The 19,095-nt window shown below is 39.5% G+C and overlaps 1 protein-coding gene across 4 annotated transcripts in view; it reads left to right on the top strand.

The window, feature by feature from the left end:
• diaph2 (diaphanous related formin 2) overlaps nucleotides 1-19,095 on the top strand; it is a 624,067-nt gene that overhangs the window by 485,421 nt on the left and 119,551 nt on the right. For all 4 annotated transcript variants that reach the window (XM_033030391.1, XM_033030390.1, XM_033030392.1 and 1 more), the window contains one exon: nucleotides 11,818-11,953. In XM_033030391.1, coding sequence (XP_032886282.1) covers nucleotides 11,818-11,953 — 136 coding nt within the window. The remainder of the gene's footprint in view (nucleotides 1-11,817; nucleotides 11,954-19,095) is intronic.

Raw genomic sequence — 19,095 nt, 5'->3', positions numbered from 1 at the left:
CTGCAAACAAAGCTATCTGGTTAATGAGTGAAAGGGAGGAATTAGCGAAAGAAAATGTAGACAAAAGAACATAGGAATACAAAATGCAGAGTAGGAAGACATGCCCAGCAGAGCAGACAGCTCAAAAAAGCAAAACAAATTGAGATAAACTGGTCTCAACCCAAAACACCACCAATCAGTGTTCTCCAGGGATGCTGCCTGACCTGCTGAGTTATTTCAGCACCGGACTAAACTCTCCTATATCCACCTATCACTTGCCAGCTTTTGTTTTGCCGCCACCTCTTTTCCAGCTTTCTCCCCCCTCCCCTAGTGTCTGAAAAAGGCTCTCGACCTAAACGTTACTTATCCATTCTCTTCATAGATGCTGCCTTACCTGCTGTGTTAGTCCAGTACTTTGTGTTTTGCTCAAGTTTCCAACATCTGCAGTTCCTTGTGTCTCTCTCCAATTCATATGTTTATATGTTCATGCAAAAGATGAGGCCAAAAAATGGTAACAACTTGTGTTTGTAAAGTCCTTGAAAACACTGAGATTTCATGATGCGTTCCAGTGAAGAATGTTTACATAAACCTGGCCACCAAATCACTTAGAGGTATGAAGACTGGTGATCAAAAGTGTTTTTAATGATAAGATTTAATGAATATGTTGAAGAAGGAAAAGGCAGTTCTGAAGTTGTGAAAGCAAATTTCAGATATTGAGGCATAGCTAACTGAAACTGATAGTATCAAAGAGGTTGAAACAATCAGGGTTGCCTATGAAGGGCAAAGTCAGTGGAACAGTGGTAGTAATAGTAAAGCAGGTTCAGAAATAGGAGGGATAAAACCTTGGAGAGATTTGAACATAAAAATAATTATAAATTTAATCTGGACTTTAATCTGGTCCAAATTAGGTTAGGAAGCAAAAATATGATGAAAGGACTTTTGATTAGTTTTAAAACAAAGAAAAGGATGGAAAGATTCATCCCAAATACTCAGAAGAAAACAAGCAATGATAACCCACTTTTTAAATCGTTGATCAAGACAAAATCAATAATTGAATTATGTTATGTATGAGGTGAAAGGTTTTGGTTAATAGGATTTAAAGATCATCATTGATGGTTTTTATGTGCGCGTAAGCGGAGATTGGGAAACAATAACTGGAAACCAGGTCTACCTGCTGGCAGTGTTTGGAAAGATTGATAAAGTATTTATGTCTGATTACAGTACTTTCTATCTAACCAATTTAGCCCTTTAATACCACTTCTTTTGGGCAGGTGGTATGATCTGAAACACCGGGTGGCGCCACCGTCGTGGCAGCCTCGCCAACAGTGTGTCCTTTTTACTGTTTTTATTAATTTTAAGTATGTTCTAAAAGTTTGTTTCAATGTTTCTTGCTTAGTTTATGTGGGGGGAGGGGAATAGAGGGAAACTTTCAGTCACTTACCTCGATGGAGATGCGATTTCTCCGTGTCGCATCTCCGCCCCTCCCCTCCCCCCCCCCCCCCCCTTGCGGCCTAACAACATGTAGTGGTGCGGCCTTTCCTGAAGATCGGCCCGAAGTTTCAAGCCGCGGGCGCGGCGCGGACTTACCATCGTGGAGCTGGCGACCCTGCCGAGGATCGCCAGAAGAAAAGCTCCGACCGCGGGGCCTGTGGACTTTAACACCGTGAAGCCCGCAGTCTCCGTTAAGAAGTGGCCGACTCGGAAGTTCCAATCCGTCCCGACGCCGGAATTTCGACTATCCCAACGAGAGGGCTTGGACATCGGACCATCGGCAACGGCAAGTGCGGAGGGTTCAAGGCCCCGACCACGGGTGAACAAATGAGGAAGATGACTGAACTTTATTGCCTTCCATCATAGTGAGGAATGTTGATTCCACTGTGGTGGATGTTTATCTTAAATTTATTTTATGTGTGTATTGGGTTCTTTTCACTTAGTATGGCTGTATGATAACTCAAATTTCACTGTACCTTAGTGACAATAAATGCAAACTTGGACTTGAACTTGAACTCTGAGGAAAGGATAGTGGAGGCAGATTCAGTTGTAGCATTCTTACAAGAAACACATAAGTACTTGAAACTATAGTGCAATGTGGAGAGGTTTGGCTAGGACTGGCTGTATTGTTCTTACATAGAACCTGCATGGATTTGAAGGGCAAAGTTACTATTTTCCATGTTGTTACCTTTCTGCGATTCTGTACCCAAATGGATCTATAAAATTGCAGCCATTATGGAGACTTGGCTGCGAGAGGGACAGGATTGGCAGCTCAATGTCCTGGGGTTTTGATGTTTTAGACATAATAGAGAGGGAGGTAAAAGAGGTGGCGGAGTTGCTTTATTAATCAGGGAGAATGCCATGGCGGCACTTTGAGAGGATTTACTGGAGGGTTTGTGCACTGAGGCAATATGGGTGGTGCTCAGAATAAGAAAGGTTCATTCGCTCCAAATGGGATTATATTAATGGATAGTATAGTTTCCCAATAGCTAGCAGGTGATGGAGGACACGATATGTAGATAGATTACGGAAGGATGTAAAAGCAATAGGGTTGTCGTAGTGGGTGACTTTAACTTCCGTGATATTGTCTGGGACTTATTCAGGGCAAAAGGCTTCGACAGGTGAATTTGTTAGGTGTATCTAAGAGGATTTGTTGAAGCAGTGTGTGGATAGTTCAATTTGAGGAGAGACCATATTGGACTTTGTGTTTTGCGAAATGGCCCTGGCTAGCTGACTAATGTTTCAGTGGAAGAGTATTTTAGAAAGAATGATCCATAAGTTTTAAGATTGTTATGAATAAGGATAAATCTGGACATTGGGGAAAGGTGCTAAATTGTGATAAGGCAGATTATAGCATCAAATAAAACCCCAGAATGTGTCATTTCACTTGATGCCGAGAAGGCGTTTGATAGAGTAGTATGGGAATACTTATTCAATTCACTTGAAAAATTTAAGATTGGTCCAAAATGTATTTCTTGGATCAAGCTGATATATAATATACCTCAGGCTTCTGTACTTACTAATAATCAGAGATCCCCTTTTTACAGGCTCTTTCGAGGTACTAGACAGGGCTTTCCTTTAAGTCCTTTACTATTTGATATTGCTTTGGAACCTTTGGCCACCGCTATTAGGGAATCCCCTAATATTTTTGGTATTGTCCGCGGGAATAAGATACATAAGCTATCTTTTTATGCAGATGATCTGTTATTATTCATTTCTATCCCTGAGAAATCTATTCCTGCAATAGTAGCATACTTAATCAATTTAGTAGTTTCTCTGGTTATAAACTAAATCTTAGTAAGGGTGAGCTTTTTCCATTAAATAATCTAGTTTCGAATTATGGACAGTTTCCACTTAGATTGACTACCGAAAGTTTTACTTATCTAGGTATTAAGATCACCAAGAAACACAAGGATTTATTTGAAGCTAATTTTATGACTTTAATTGACCATATTAAACAACAGTTTACTAAATAGTCACCAATGTCCTTATCTTTAATCGGCCGAATCAATGCTATTAAAATGTTCATTTTACCTAAATTTCTGTATTTACTTCAGACGATACCAATTTTTATTGCCAAATCTTTCTTTGATATTATTGAGTCCAAAATTTCTTCATATATATGGCAGAATAAAAATTCCAGACCAAGTAAAAAATACTTACAGAAAACAAAAAAAGATGGTGGTTTGGCATTGCCGAACATTAGATTCTACTATTGGGCAGTCAATGTTCGTTATCTAACATTTTGGACAACAGATTTAGAAGATACCCAATGCCTAGGATGGATAAATCTTGAACGTGATTCCTTACAAGGGCTATCATTGGCTTCTATTCTAGGGGCCTCGTTACCTTTTACAATTACGAGATTGAATAAATATACGACTAACCCAATAATAAGACATACGTTTTGGATATGGTTTCAATTTCCTAAGGTTTTTGGGCTAAATGATTTTATCTTATCGAGTCCTATCTTATCTAATTTTCTCTTCCAACCTTCCAGTACTGATCAAGCCTTTTTGTTATGGAAGAGGAAGGGATTAGTAGCTTTTCGTGATTTGTTTTTGGATGGTTGTTTTATGTCTTTCGAACAACTCTCCAATAAATATAATTTACCTAATTCACACTTTTTTAGATATTTACAAATTAGACATTTTTTGAAGGCTACTCTACCCCTTTTTCCGCTACCACATCAAACCAAAATTTTGTGGAAAAAATTTACATTTGAACCCTTATCAGAAAGGATTAATAACGACTATTTATGAGTTGATTTTGAAATTACAAATAGATATATTTGATAAAATTAAGAATGACTGTGAAAGAGAACTCCAAATTTCTCTATCTGTAGAGAAATGGAGAGGATTCTTCAATTAGTCAATACCTCTTCAATGTGTGCAAGACACGCTCTGATACAATTCAAGGTGGTTCACAGAGTTCATATGTCAAAAGATAAGAGCTCGTTTTTATGGTCATATAAATCCTACCTGTGACAGATGTAACTCTGAAGTGACCTCACTGACCCATATGTTTTGGTCCTGCCCGCTTTTGGAAAAATATTGGAAAGACATTTTTGATACTATTTCTGTAGTCTTAAGTATTGATTTACAACCTCCTCCTATTACTGCAATTTTTGGGCTACCAATGTTAGATTCTATTCATTTGTCCCGCTCCGCCCATCGGTTGATTGCTTTTACCACATTAATTGCCAGAAGATCTATTTTATTTAAATGGAAAGACTCCAACCCTCTGACCACACTCCATTTGTACTCTGAAACGATATCTTGTTTAAATTTAGATAAAATCAGGAGTGACATTGTTGAACCCTTGGTTAAATTTGATAAGACTTGGGGAAAATTTATTCAACACTTTCATATAAAATAAATTGCTCTCTAATCGTTATAAAAACTATTTTACCTTTATATGGTGGAACGGACTTGACGACAAACAGACTTAAATTGTTGAAATTCGCAGCTTAGATTCTGTTTTGCTTTCTTTTTTTTTCCTTTAGTTTAGGGGGGTTTTGTTTCTTCCTTTTTTCCTTTTTCTTTTTTTTTCTTTTGTGTTTTATTTTCTACATATATAAGTTTTCTTTTAAACATTTAACTATATTTACATATTCACAGACATTTTTAACCTTTCCCTAGCACACTCCTCCGTGCCAGCGTGCCTGAAAACCACCACAATCATCCCGGTGCACAAGCAGCAAAACATCAACTCCCTCAATGACTACAGGCCCGTTGCTCTTACATCTGTAGTCTCCAAGTGCTTTGAAAGGCTGGTCCTAGGTCACCTTAAATTATCTCTCCCCCCCTCACTCGACCCACACCAGTATGCATATAGGGCTAATAGATCTACAGAGGATGCCATAAACACTGTCCTCCATGCTGCACTACAACACCCAGAGGAGAAGGGGTCATATGTCAGGATGCTTTTTGTTGATTACAGCTCAGCTTTTAATACAATCATACCCAGCAAGCTGATCACAAAAATGCTAGACCTTGGCCTCAGCAGTCAACTGTGTCGGTGGATATTGGACTTTCTCAGTGAACGCACACAGACGGTGAGACTTGGACCCTACACCTCGACATCCCTGACCCTCAGCACAGGAGCACCGCAGGGCTGTGTGCTCAGTCCGCTCCTCTACGCCCTATACACACATGACTGCTTGCCCCATCACCCCGCAAATAGGATCATAAAATTTGCGGACGATACAACCGTGGTGGGGCTCATCTCAAATGGGAACGAGGTCGCCTATAGAGAGGAGGTGCACAGACTTTCTGAGTGGTGTGCTCACAACAATCTCTCTCTGAACACTAAAAAGACAAAGGAGATCATCACTGATTTCAGGCGACATAGAGCGGAGCTCAAGCCACTGGAGATAGGGGGCGAGGAGGTGGAGAGGGTGCCTAGTTTTAAATTTCAGGGGATCAACATCAGTGAGGATCTTAAATGGTCTGTGAACTGCTTTAGTTGTAAAAAAGGCGCAACAGAGACTTTACTTCCTCAGAACACTGAGGAAGGCCCATCCGTCTGCTAAACTGCTGGAGTCTTTCTACCGCTGTTCGGTAGAAAGCATACTGACTTACTGCATAACTGCCTGGTTTGGGAACTGTTCAGCAGCTGACATAGCAGCTCTCCAGAGGGTGATAAAAACTGCCCAGGGTATCATTGGACTCCCCCTGCCCACTCTGGAGGACATTTACCACTCCAGATGCCGCAGCAGGACCTGTAATATCGTGAAAGACATTACACATCCTTGTCACCACCTTTTCACACTGCTGCCCTCAGGAAAAAGGTACAGGTCGCTAAAGTCACGCACTGCCAGACTCAAGAACAGCTTTTACCCATCAGCAATCTTGGAACTGAACTCTGTCTCGGGAGCGGGTCATGGGGAAGGAGGGGGGGTGGGAGACAGTGTTAATTTATGTAAATGTGAATCCATGGGTGGGTTTGGGGAGGGAGGGAGTGTAAAAAGTATGAGTATGTGAATGTCTGAAGTTCTTTTAAATGGAGAGACACAGTAATCTCGTTGTATGTGACACATGCAATGACAATAAAGCATTATGATTCTGATTCTGATAGAGACCGGGAGGTCTATATTCAATGTGTATTTTGACACTGGACTCATATTCAGGTTATACCTGTTATTAATGTAATCCTGATCCCTATGTATCAATATCATTGTTATGTTTATCATTATTCTTTTTGCTTTGTTTTTTTTGTTTTGTTTTTGTTTTTTGGAAAATAAACGAATAAAAAGATTTTAAAAGAAAGAAAAAGATTATAGCATTATTAGGCAGGAGCGAGGGAGAGTAAATTGTGAGCTGTTATTATTGGACAATCCACATTGGATGTGTAAATCATTTAAAGACCAGCTAATCAGAGTTCCATTAAGGACGAAGGAAAATGATGGCAAGGTAAGGGAGACTTGGGTGACCAAAGAGTTTGTAAATTTGGTCAAAAACGAAAAGAAAGCATATGTAGGTTTAGAACGATGATGAAATCAGATGGGGCCTTTGAATATAAAGCAAGGAAGAAAGAACTCGTGGGCAATTAGAAGGGCCAAAAGAGGCCATGAAATGTCATTGGCAAATCGGATTAAAGAAATTCCAGGCCTTTTATACATCCACTAAATACAAGAGGGTTACCTAGGAGAGGGTAGGACCACTCAATGATAAAGAAGGGACTTTATGCTTGAAGTCAGAGGATGTGGGTGAGATACTAAATGAGTACTTTGCATCTGTATTCACCAAGGTGAAGGTCATGGAGCACAATGAGATTAATGTGTAGAATATTGATATGCTAGAGCAGTTTAAGATCAAGAAGGAGGTGGTGTTGGGGCTCTTGAAGAGCATTAAGGTGAAATAATCTCCAGGAACTGGGATCTATCCCAGGTTATTGAGGAAGGAAAGTGAGGCGATTGCAGAAGCATTTACAAATATATTTAAATATTTGTTGGCGCAGGGGAGGTCCCAGAAGACTGGAGAGTAGCCAATATTGTGCATCTTTGTTTAAGAAGGGAAGAAGAGATAATCCAGGAAATTATAGGTTGGTAAACCTCTCATCAATGGTTGGGAAGTTATTGGAGAGTATTATTCTTCAGGATAGGATTTGGAAGAGAATGGTCTCATTAAAGGACAGTCAGCGTGACTTTTCCTGCACAGATCATGCTCTTGCGAACTATTGCATTTTTTTAGGAGGTGGCGAAAGAGATGGGTGAGGATAGGGCAGTGGATGTCTACATGATTTTCAATAACATTTGATAAAATCCCCCTTGGTAGGCAGAACCAGAAGATTCAAATGCATGGGATCCACAGTGACTTGGTTGTTTGGATTCAGAGCTAGCTTACTCAGAGAAGACTATGGGACCTCTTTTGTTTGCAATATTTATGAATGGTTTGGACATAAATGTAGATGAGTTGATTAGTAAATATGCAGACTACACAAAAAACAGTGAAGTTGCAGACTGAGAAAGGTTACCAAAATATAGATATTTTGTATAAATATACATTTTTATCATTTAAAAATAAATTGGATAGTTATATGGATGGGAAAGGAATGGAGGGTTATGGTCTGAGCGCAGGTATATGGGACTAGGGGAGATTATGTGTTCGGCACGGACTAGAAGGGTCGAGATGGCCTGTTTCCGTGCTGTAATTGTTATATGGTTATATAGAGCAGGATTTAGATCTGCTTCAAAAATGTATGGAAAAATGGCAGATGGAGTCAAGCAAATATGTGGTGTTACACTTCTGGAGGTAAAATGTAAGGGGAAAGTATGCATGTAATGGAAAGACTCTTAACATCATTCATATACAGAGGAATCTTAGTGTCCAAGTCCATAGCTTTCTGAAAGTTGCAACATAATTAGATAAAGTGGTAAAGAAACATATGGTATGCTTGCCTTCATCATTCACGGCATTTAGTATAAAAGTCTGCCAGTAAATTTTGAGCTTTATAGGAACTTGGTTAGCCATATTTGGAGTATTGAGAGTGCTGGTGCAGGATTTCCAAAAAGTTAATTTGCAAGTCGAATCGGTATTAAGGAAGGCAAACACAATGCAAGCATTTATTTCAAGAGGGCTAGAATACAAAAGCAGGGATGTAATGCTGAGGCTATATATGGCTCTGGTCAGGCCGTATTTGGAGTATTGTGAGCAATTATGGTCACTATATCAGAGGAAGGATGTTCTGGCTCTGGGGAGGGTCCAGGGGAAGTTTACAAGAATGATTCCAGGAATAAGTGGGTTAACATATGATGGTCGTTTGACGGCACTGGGCCGGTACTCGCTGGAGTTTAGAAGGATGAGGGGGGTCCTCATTGAGACTTACAGGATAATGAATGGCTTGAATAGAGTGGATATGGGGAGGATGTTTCCACTAGTGGGAGAGTGTAGGACTAGAGGTCATAGTCTCAGAATTAAAAGACATTCCTTTAGGAAGGAGATGAGGAGGAATTTCTTTAGTCAGAGGATGGTGAATCTGTGGAATTCTTTGACACAGAAGGCTGTGGAGGCCAAGTCAATGGACATTTTTAAGGCAGAGATAGATAGATTCTTGATTAGTATGGGTGTCAGGTTATGGGGAGAAGGCAGGAGAATGGGATTAGGAGTGAGAGAGAGATAAATTAGCCATGATTGAATGGCGGAGTAGACTTAATGGTCTGAAGGCCCAATTCTGCACCTATCACTTACAGTATGACCTTATTATGTATGGTTCTGGTCATCCCATTTCAGCGTCGGAGGCTGAGGGGAGATCCGATACAGGTTTTTAAAATGTCGTGTGACATCGATAGAATGGATAGTCAGAATATTTTTCCCTGGGTCGAAATGGAGCCAGTTTTTCCCAGGAAAAAGTTTCTCCTGCTTCCCAGGAGCAAGTTTTATTTTACAAAAAAAAAACGTTTTGGCGGGAGCCTAGAACACAATGCCAGGGACGGTGGTGGAGTTAGATATGATAGTGGCAATTAAGAAGCTTTTTGATAGGCTAATGGGTGTGCTTGGAATGTAGGAATATGGATCATATGCAGGCAAAAGAGATTAGTTTTACTTAGCATCATGTTCGGCATGCACGTTGTGGAACTGTTTGCGTGCTGTACTGTTCTATAGTCTATGTATTATACAGGAATTGAAAGGTTGTCTGTACAAATAGTACTTCAGCATACAAAAGATTGAGAAAGCCCTACTTCTAAACAGCTTCTTATTTTTGAGGCATAGCGACCTTGAAGAACTTGATAAAGCAAACAATGTTTTGTTGTACACTTCCAGGTTTATTTGACAAGCTCAAAGGTGAAGATGATTTACTGCCATTACACCTTGGTGTTTGGGGCAGAGACAAAGCTCTTCCAACACTTCTTGTTACTAATAGGTCTTTCAACCACTGGCTGACTGTATTGTGTGGTTTTATTTATGCTTGTAAGTGATGTTGGGTGTGTGATGGGAAAGTGAGTTCTGCAAAGCCAAAGATCTTAAAAGAATACACAAATTCCTTTTGGCATGTCTCCTGTTGGGGCACGCATTCCCCAATTGACACCAATACTGAAGAGAATTACTTATATTCCAATATAGTCCTGTTTTGATTTCAAAATTGAGTTCACTGTGATCAACACAGTACATAAAGTTGGACAAAGCTTTTGATAATATTGTTTACATGGAGAGGATTCAATTTCCTTGCAGAATGCATCATGGGCGGTCCTGTGATTGCTGTCAAAAGCCACGTCAAAGCTTATGAAGTCTAGGTATTTTTGCCAGAGCCATTCTACGTATTGTTCTATTATATCTCATAGATTAAACATTAAGTTTGAGCACTGAAATTCTTTACAAAAACCAGTTTGCGTTTTTCTAAATTGCTGTTAGCAGATTTTAACAGACACTGCACCATGATTTTGCCTCGTATCTTGCTTGCCATGGATATGCGACATATCACACCATTTATGTTCTTTCTTGAGCATCACCACTTTAATGTCATCATTCACTTATCTGGTACTTTTTTCTCTTTCCCACATTAACGTGAATAGAGGGGCCGGGAACATTCCCACTTTTTTAGTTTAGTTTAGATATACAGCGTGGAAACAGTCTCTTCGGCTCACCAAGTCTGCGTCGAACAGCATTCCCCGCGCTCTAACAAAACCTCAAGCAAAATACTTTCATACTTTTCATATGCTAAATTTTGCTTGAGGTTTTGGACAAAGGTTAAGGTGTTACTATGTGGAAATAAAATGAAGGCAACTAAATATTGATGAATTGTATGAAGCTAATTTTATTTAATGCAAATGTGTTCCGACACCTTTTGGTGTACACTGTTCTGAAGTATGTATTTTATATGTCAACACCTTTTCATTTCCACTGGTTGTTAATGAATTGTCCTCCCTTATTCCGACATTCTTTTACACTGAATAGTATTGTGTGATAACACCTTAATCTGATTTGATGCATCTTCTCAATACATCTTAAGTAGTTGCTTTCAGTTGCCTTGGAGTGTAAGTTTCTTTTTAATAGCACTTCAAAATTTGGGTGTGGGGGTTTGTTCGTGTTTCCCTGCAGCTGATTTGAAGGCTTATTTATACTACAAACACAGGTTTCATTGGTCGCAAATCTGCACATCATATCTGCACATCATAGGTTTGCAATAGTTTACTTTGACTGCATTTTCAAATGATACATATAAAATATATTAGTATTTGAATCAGTTGAGGCTGGCTGAGTGTAAGTTTCATACTGAATTAATTTAAACACATGATTGATGGCAGGGGGAGGTGAATTTGTATGAATAATTTAGTTTGGGTAAACACTTTGGCTTAAGACCTGTTAGATTAGGTACAGGATGTTCTATTCTATCATATGGAGACTGACCTGTTCATCATGGTGAGTCTTTTATGAGGAATATCAAGTGTGGTTAAACAGCACATTTGTAATGTACTAACTTCAAGTGTAACAGGTAACTTTAAAACTACAAAATGCTGGAGGCACATTCAAGTGCTTGCCTGATATAAAAGCCTCCCTTCCTAAGGGACCATTGGTTTTGTCTTTTTGCTCTATTATTGTTTGATTGCTTGCTTCTATCCGTATGTATGTGTATATATATATATTTCCCATTTATCACATTTTTTACAGAATACTATGTTTACATATTATGTTGTACTGCTGCAAGTAGGATTTTCATTGGTCTGTCTTGGACATATGACAATAAAACACTATTGAATCTAAGAGAATGCATTGCTAAATTCACTACTGAGCATGCATTATTATTTATGACCATCCCTATTTGTTAGATGAATCAATAATTTTGTTGTTGTCATTCCCATCTATATATAAAAATAATATAGAGTTCTGTTTTGTTCTTTATAAAAAGGAAGCATTGAAGGAAAACATTAAGAAGAGGGAAACAGAAGAAAAGATCAAGAGAGCAAAGTTGGCTAAGGAGAAAGCAGAGAGAGAGAAGTTGGAAAGACAGCAAAAGAAGAAACAATTAATTGATATGAACAAAGGTAATTTATTGATGATAATATTGGTCCCACTCATTTCTGTATTCTGAAGCAGAAATGACCAGAAATTGGTGGTTTCCCCTGAAACCATTGGCAATATAGTTATGTCACGCTGAAAAGTGGATTTCTTCCCCTTTATTTATTCCATCAACATTTAACATTGTACTAAGCGTGACAATACTCATATTTTTCCACCCCATATCTATTGCTGCATTTTGAGCTTCTGATATGTTTTCACTGTCCTATTCAGATCTTTTGTTGTAATACCATGCAGCAGCAGATGGATTGGGAGGTTTTGAGCAGAGACAAGCAATTATTTTCACTCTCTGTCTTTCTTAAGAAAATTGCATAATCTACAGGTACATCAAATCTTGCCACATTATAAATCTGGACTGATCACAGACTATCTTGTTGAAACAAATGATTGACAAAATGTGAAAACAGAATTCTTCATCCGACTTCTCGGTTTAGAATCCACTTGATTTACTATATTCCTAACACCAGTCTATCATAACCATAAATCAAACTAGTAAAAGTGAATTCCAAACACCAAGTCTTCCAAGCACCACACTGAGAATATAATGTCCATTTATTAATCAAACCTGCTTTGTGCTAAATATTCTAAAGATAGTTTATTTCTACTCACATAAGCAGTTGGTTCATATTCTGTAAGTAGACATCTTATTGATCATTAACCATTTTAAACAAAATTTTACACAGGAATTGTGCAGGTAACTGAAGGACATGATAACATTGGAGCATCAGTGGGCCGTATGGCCTCTCAAGCCTATTTTATCATTCATGGTAATCATGGCAGGTTCACCTTGACTTCAACTCTGCTTTCATATCTGCTTCTCAGCTCTTGACTCCCCTGAGTTCCAAATATCTAGCTCTTTTAGCTCTGAATGTATTCAATCACAGTCTCCTCAGCGGTCTGAGATAATTAATTCAAAAGATTCACAAATCTCTAAATGATGACGTTCTTTATCTCCTACTAACCTACTAAATACATTGATCAAAGAAATTTTGATGTAACAAAGTGCCACGATTATATTCTACACCAGTTTAATAAAGCTAATGTTGTTCTCACATAATCCCATGCATTTCAATCAAATTGATTTTTTTTTCTGGACGTTAGGAGTAAATTCCTTGCCTATTCCTCTTGCTGGCATTTCCTTTTTCCTATAGCAGTGACTCATTCTACAAATTCTGTTAACCCTCGTGTATTTTTACCAATTAGCATTTATTTCATGTTTAGCCCCAGAGTTGGTTGGCTATTTTGCTGTGATTAGTTATTGAAGAATGATTATAACCTAGAACCAGCGCTGTTCCTTTTCCTCTCACAATGCTGATTCTGTTTCATTGGGCTGCAGGACAGTGCTCAGCCCAGCTGTACCTTGCATTTGCACCCCACCAATGCAGCACTTTCCTCGTGTGACTCATGGTCACACTTTCCCTGCTAATGTCCTGCAAGCCTCACTACTGTGGCTGTCCTAGTTGGTTGAGAAGTCTGTAAAATAATTTGCCAGTGGGATGTAATGGATAGAAGCATGGGATATTTATTCATGGGTTTATGATTAAAATTGACTCCTACTAGGAATATCGCAAATCCAGGAAAATTTGCAACTGGATAATCAGAATCATTCAGTGGTTGTCAAAACATATACAATCAAAATACATTTAAAAATTTCAATGTATGTAAATTCAATAATATTATTAATGATGATTAAAATTATATTGAGAAACAACTGAGCTGCACTAATGGGCCTGTCCCACTTAGGCGACTTTTTAGGCGACTGCAGGAGACTATGCAGTCGACTAAAGGTGGTTGCCGAGGAGTCGCCTTCATGGTCGTGAGGAGTTCCCGCATTCTGGGAACTAGTCGCGGCCTCATTATGGTCGCCGCAAATTTTTCAACATGTCGCCAGGAGGTCCTAGTGGGTTGCCAGGAGGTTGAAGGTTCTCATAGGTTGTAGCCGGTGCTGACCGGTGAATTTCATTGGCTCATTGGGAAAAAAAACATAAGCAGTAGTTTTCAGAACCAAGGATAACCGACCGGTAATGTTAAATGTCCGCTGAGCTTCACAGCCGTGTATCTCTGGCTTCTTAAAAATTGTCTCCACTCCTTCTCCCCCCCTTGACAGTCGCCTGATAAATCGCCTAAGTGGGACAGGCCCATAACTCTTTCTACTAGATTGACAGCCACATTTAAATGATTGGGGGGACTGATGTCTCAGTTGTAGTGGGTATAAAGCAGGGACTAGGTTTGTACTATATCCCTGCCCTCCATTCGGTACCTCTGGAAATGGCCTGCAGACAGTGCTAGGCCGTATTTGACAATCACTATACTCCACACTGCACTGTGCAGCTATGGAAGCCAGATATAGGATTTGTGACTTTAGTACATATGAAGACTGGAATTTACCATGTGGTAAAGTCATCAATAGATGTTAGCAGACTGTACTTATCTCTCTCTTTGTTCTTTGGTTAAGCTGCAGCTATAAATCTGAAACCCAGATCAAGGCATGTCTTCATCATAAAAATATTAATCAGTAAGATTGAAAACACATTTTGTCCCCATCAAATTGTTTCAGTGCTATATCCTGTTGCTAATGATTTATTATAGCAATTCTTATGGTAAACTCCATTGCACCATAATGATAATTTAGGGGATGAGGCCACAATTTTAAAGGTCTAAGTAGAGAAGATGTGGGATACATAATTCAAAAAAACTTATGATAGAAGACACCAATAATCAGTTTAGGCTGGTATATTAATTAAATCTGCATGTACTTTTGGAAAATCTACATTTAAGCTTTCCTTTCTCAGATGGTAATCTGGTTTTCCTACAGATTTATATGTTCTATTGTTTAAAATATATTGTTCAAATGTTCCATTATTCAAAATCTACTTTTCAACTATTTTTCCTTGCTCCATATTTCCCTGTTCTTATTAAGCTTTACTCTCAGGTTATCAAACATATATGTTAAGATTTAGATCTATAGTTGCAACTTATACGAAGAATGCTATTTTTCTATAAGTACCCTGAAATACTTGTTCAAGGTTGTGAAAAATAGATTTAATTTTCCCAGCAGCACATTTGAAAGGTGAGAAAATGCTTCTCAATTCAGCAATAAAATCTTTGTAGAAGTTTTTAAAGTTATTTTATTGCTGTTTTATTTCACTGAACGATCAATACACCAATTTTACCAATTATAAATGTTTTTGGGCATAAATGTCATGAAACTAATAAAGCAGTAGCTTTATATTATTAATTCAGTATAGGATCAAGATGTCAAATGTTTGTAAAATTGAAAACAGGTTATTCAGGCTTACTAATTCAGAATTCATATGAAATATATAAAGTACTGCATGAAGTTCTGGTCATTGGGGTATAGGAAGGATACCATGGTGCTGGATACCATGTTACCTGGGAAGGAGCAGTTCAGTTATGAGGATGAACAGGAGGTTAGGTTTTTAGAACAGAGGAGGTTAAGGGTGGATATGATTGAGGTATATAAAATTATGATGGGTATAGGTAATGTAGACAGCAGGAAACCTTTCTCCAAATCAGTAGATAAAACTAGAGGACAGAAGGTGCAGGATCAGTTCATTCCAAAGAGGAAGAAAGATTCCAAGGGGAGTAAGGGTTGGCCATGGCTGACAAGGACAGTCAGGGAAAGTATAAAAATAAAAGAGAACAAGTATGACATAGCAAAGATGAGCGGAAGGCAGAGTATTGGGTAACTTTTAAACAACAACAGAAGATAACTAAAAAGGCAATATGGGGAGAAATGATGAGTTACGATGGTAAGCTAGACAAGAATATAAAGGAGGATAGTAAAAGCATCTTTAGCCATGTGAAGAGGAAAAAATTAGTTAAGACCAAAATTGGACCTTTGAAGACTGAAAAGGGCGAATTTATTATGGGCAACAAGGAAATGACAGACGAGTTGAACAGGTACTTTGGATCCGTCTTCACTAAGGAGGACACAAACAATCTCCCTGATGTATGTGGGCAGAGGATCTAGGGTGATGGAGGAACTGAAGGAAATTCATATTAGGCAGGAAATGGTGCCGGGTAGACTGATGGGACTGAACGCTGATCAATCCCCAGGGCCTGATGGTCTGCAACCCAGGGTACTTAAGGAAGTGGCTCTAGAAATTGTGGATGCATTGGTGATCATTTTCCAATGTTCTATAGATTCAGGATCAGTTCCTGTGGATTGGAGGGTAGCTAATGTCATCCCACTTTTTAAGAAAGGCGGGAGAGAGAAAACAGGGAATTATAGACCAGTTAGCCTGACATCGGTGGTGTGGAAGATGCTGGAGTCAAGTATAAAATATGAAATAGCGGCACAATTGGATAGCAGTAACAGGATCGGTTTGGGTCAGCATGGATTTAAGAAGGGGAAATCATGCTAGACTAATCTTCTGTAATTTTTTGAGGATGTAACTAGGAAAATGGACAAGGGACAGCCAGTGGATGAGGTGTACCTGGTCTTTCAGAAAGCCTTATAAGGTCCCACATAGGAGATTAGTGGGCAAAATTAGAGCACATGGTATTGGGGTTAGGGTGCTGACATGGGTAGAAAACTGGTTGGCAGACAGGAAACAAAGAGTAGGAGTGAACGGGTTCTTTTCAGAATGGCAGGCAGTGGCGAGTGGAGTGCCGCAAGGCTCGGTGTTGGGGCCGCAACTGTTTACCATATATATTAATGATTTGGAAGAGGGAATTAGGAGCAACACTAGCAAGTTTGCGGATGACACAAAGCTGGGTGGCAGTGTGAACTGTGAAGAGGATGTTAGGAGGTCGCAGGGTGACCTGGACAGGTTGAGTTAGGTGGCAGATGCAGTATAATATAGATAAATGTGAGGTTATCCACTTTGGTGGCAAAAACAAGGGGGCAGATTATTATCTCAATGGGGTTAGGTTAGGTAAGGTGGAGGTACAGCGAGACATGGGGGTCTTGTACACCGGTCACTTAAAGTTGGCGTGCAGGTACAGCAGGCAGTGAAGAAAGCTAATGGAATGTTGGCCTTCATAACAAAAGGATTTCAGTATAGGAGTAGTGAGGTTCTTCTGCAGTTGTATAGGGCTCTGGTAAGACCACATCTGGAGTTTTGTGTACAGTTTTGGTCTCCTAATTTGAGGACTGTCATATGAGGAAAGATTGAAAAGACTAGACTGGAGTTTAGAAGGATGAGGGGATAATGTATAGAAACATTTAAAATTATTAAAGGACTGGACAAGCTAGATGCAGGAAAAATGTTCCCAATGTTGGGCAAGTCCAGAACCAGGGGCCACAGTCTTAGAATAAAGGGGAGGCCATTCAAGACTGAGGTGAGAAAAAACATTTTCACCTAGAGAGTTGTGAATTTGTGAAATTCCCTGCCACAGAGGGCAGTGGAGGCCAAATCATTGGATGGATTTAAGAGAGAGTTAGATAGAGCTCTAGGGGCTAGTGGAATTAAGGGATATGGGGAGAAGGCAGGCACGGGTTATTGATTGGGGACAATCAGCGATGATCACAATGAATGGCGGTGCTAGCTCGAAGGGCCGAATGGCCTCCTCCTGCACCTATTTTCTATGTTTCTATGAGAGTGGGCAGATGCATGGCAGATGCAGTTTAATGTGGATAAATGTGAGGTTATCCACTTTGGTGGCAAAAACACGAATGCAGATTATTATCTAAATGGTGTCAAGTTGGGGAAAAGGGGAAGTGCAACAGGATCTGGGGGTCCTTGTTCATCACTCACTGAGAGTAAGCATGCAGGTACAGCAGGCAGTGAAGAAAGCGAATGGCATGTTGGCCTTCATAACAAGAGGAGTTGAGTATAGGAGCAAAGAAGTCCTTCTGCAGCTGTACAGGGCCCTAGTGAGCACACCGGGAGTATTGTGTGCAGTTTTGTTCTCCAAATTGGAGGAAGGACATTCTTGCTATTTAGGGAGTGCAGCTTAGGTTCACAAGGTTAATTCCCGGGATGGCGGGACTGTCATATGTTGATAGAATGGAGCGGCTGAGCTTGTGTACTCTGGAATTTAGAAGGATGAAGGGATTTTATTGAAACATGTAAGATTATTAAGGGTTTGGACACGCCAGAGGCAGGAAACATGTTCCCGATGTTGGGGGAGTCCAGAGCCAGGGGCCACAGTTTAAGAATAAAGGGTAAGCCATTTTGAACAGAGATGAGGAAATACATTTTCCCACAGAGAGTTGTGAGTCTGTGGAATTCTCTGCCTCGGAGGGCGGTGGAGGCCAGTTCCCTGGATGCTTTCATGAGAGTGTTAGATAAAGCTCTTAAAATAGCGGAGTCAAGGGATATGGGGAGAAGGCAGGAATGGGGTACTGATTGGGGATGATCAGCCATGATCACATTGAATGGCATTGTTGGCTCGAAGGTCCAAATGGCCTCCTGCACCTATTGTCCATTGTCTCTTGGTGTAGAGTAAGGTGGACATGATTTAGAGGGGTATGAGGGGGACCTGCTTCATAGAGAGTGCTGAGTTTCTGCAGTGTATGGTCTGAGAGAATGGTTGAAGGTGGTTCACTTACAGCATTTAAGAAGTGCCTCGATGAGCACTTGAATCAATTAGGCATAGAAGGCTATGGGCCAAGTGTAGGGAGATGGAAGACGACTGTAAGTAACATTTGGATTACATTATGAATTAATTCTGTGACATGGCCTAAAAGCAGGTATTTCTGCTCTGCTAAGATTTATTTTACAGATCATTATTATTATGTTTTATTCAATGTGTTTTTGGCATTACTGAAGCATAAAGTGCTATGTAGCAAAAAAAAATCTACAATCATCAGTCATGTAAAGTAAGTTTGAGTTCTTCATTCAGATTCTGATTAGTTTATTGTCATATACACCAGGGAGCAATGACATTTCTTGGTCACATGAAGTTCACAGAGTAAACAGTTTGCATACAGTCTTTCCGTTTCTAGTTTACAATAAATGATAATTACAATAAATGTTATGACAAGAGCAAATCAACAGAATGCTGCAAGATTGCAGTGCAATCCAAAGTAGTGCAAAAAATATTGGCGTGCAATAACAGAATAACCAAATGAGGTACAGTTAAGAACAAGTGTACATGGCAGCATATCTGCAAAGGGTTTGTGAAAAAAGTCATTTGG

The sequence above is a fragment of the Amblyraja radiata genome, chromosome 12 (assembly GCF_010909765.2).
Source record: "Amblyraja radiata isolate CabotCenter1 chromosome 12, sAmbRad1.1.pri, whole genome shotgun sequence".
In the NCBI taxonomy this organism is placed as follows: domain Eukaryota; kingdom Metazoa; phylum Chordata; class Chondrichthyes; order Rajiformes; family Rajidae; genus Amblyraja; species Amblyraja radiata.
Note: the sequence above shows the minus strand (reverse complement) of the source record. Positions and strands in the feature narration are given on the sequence as shown.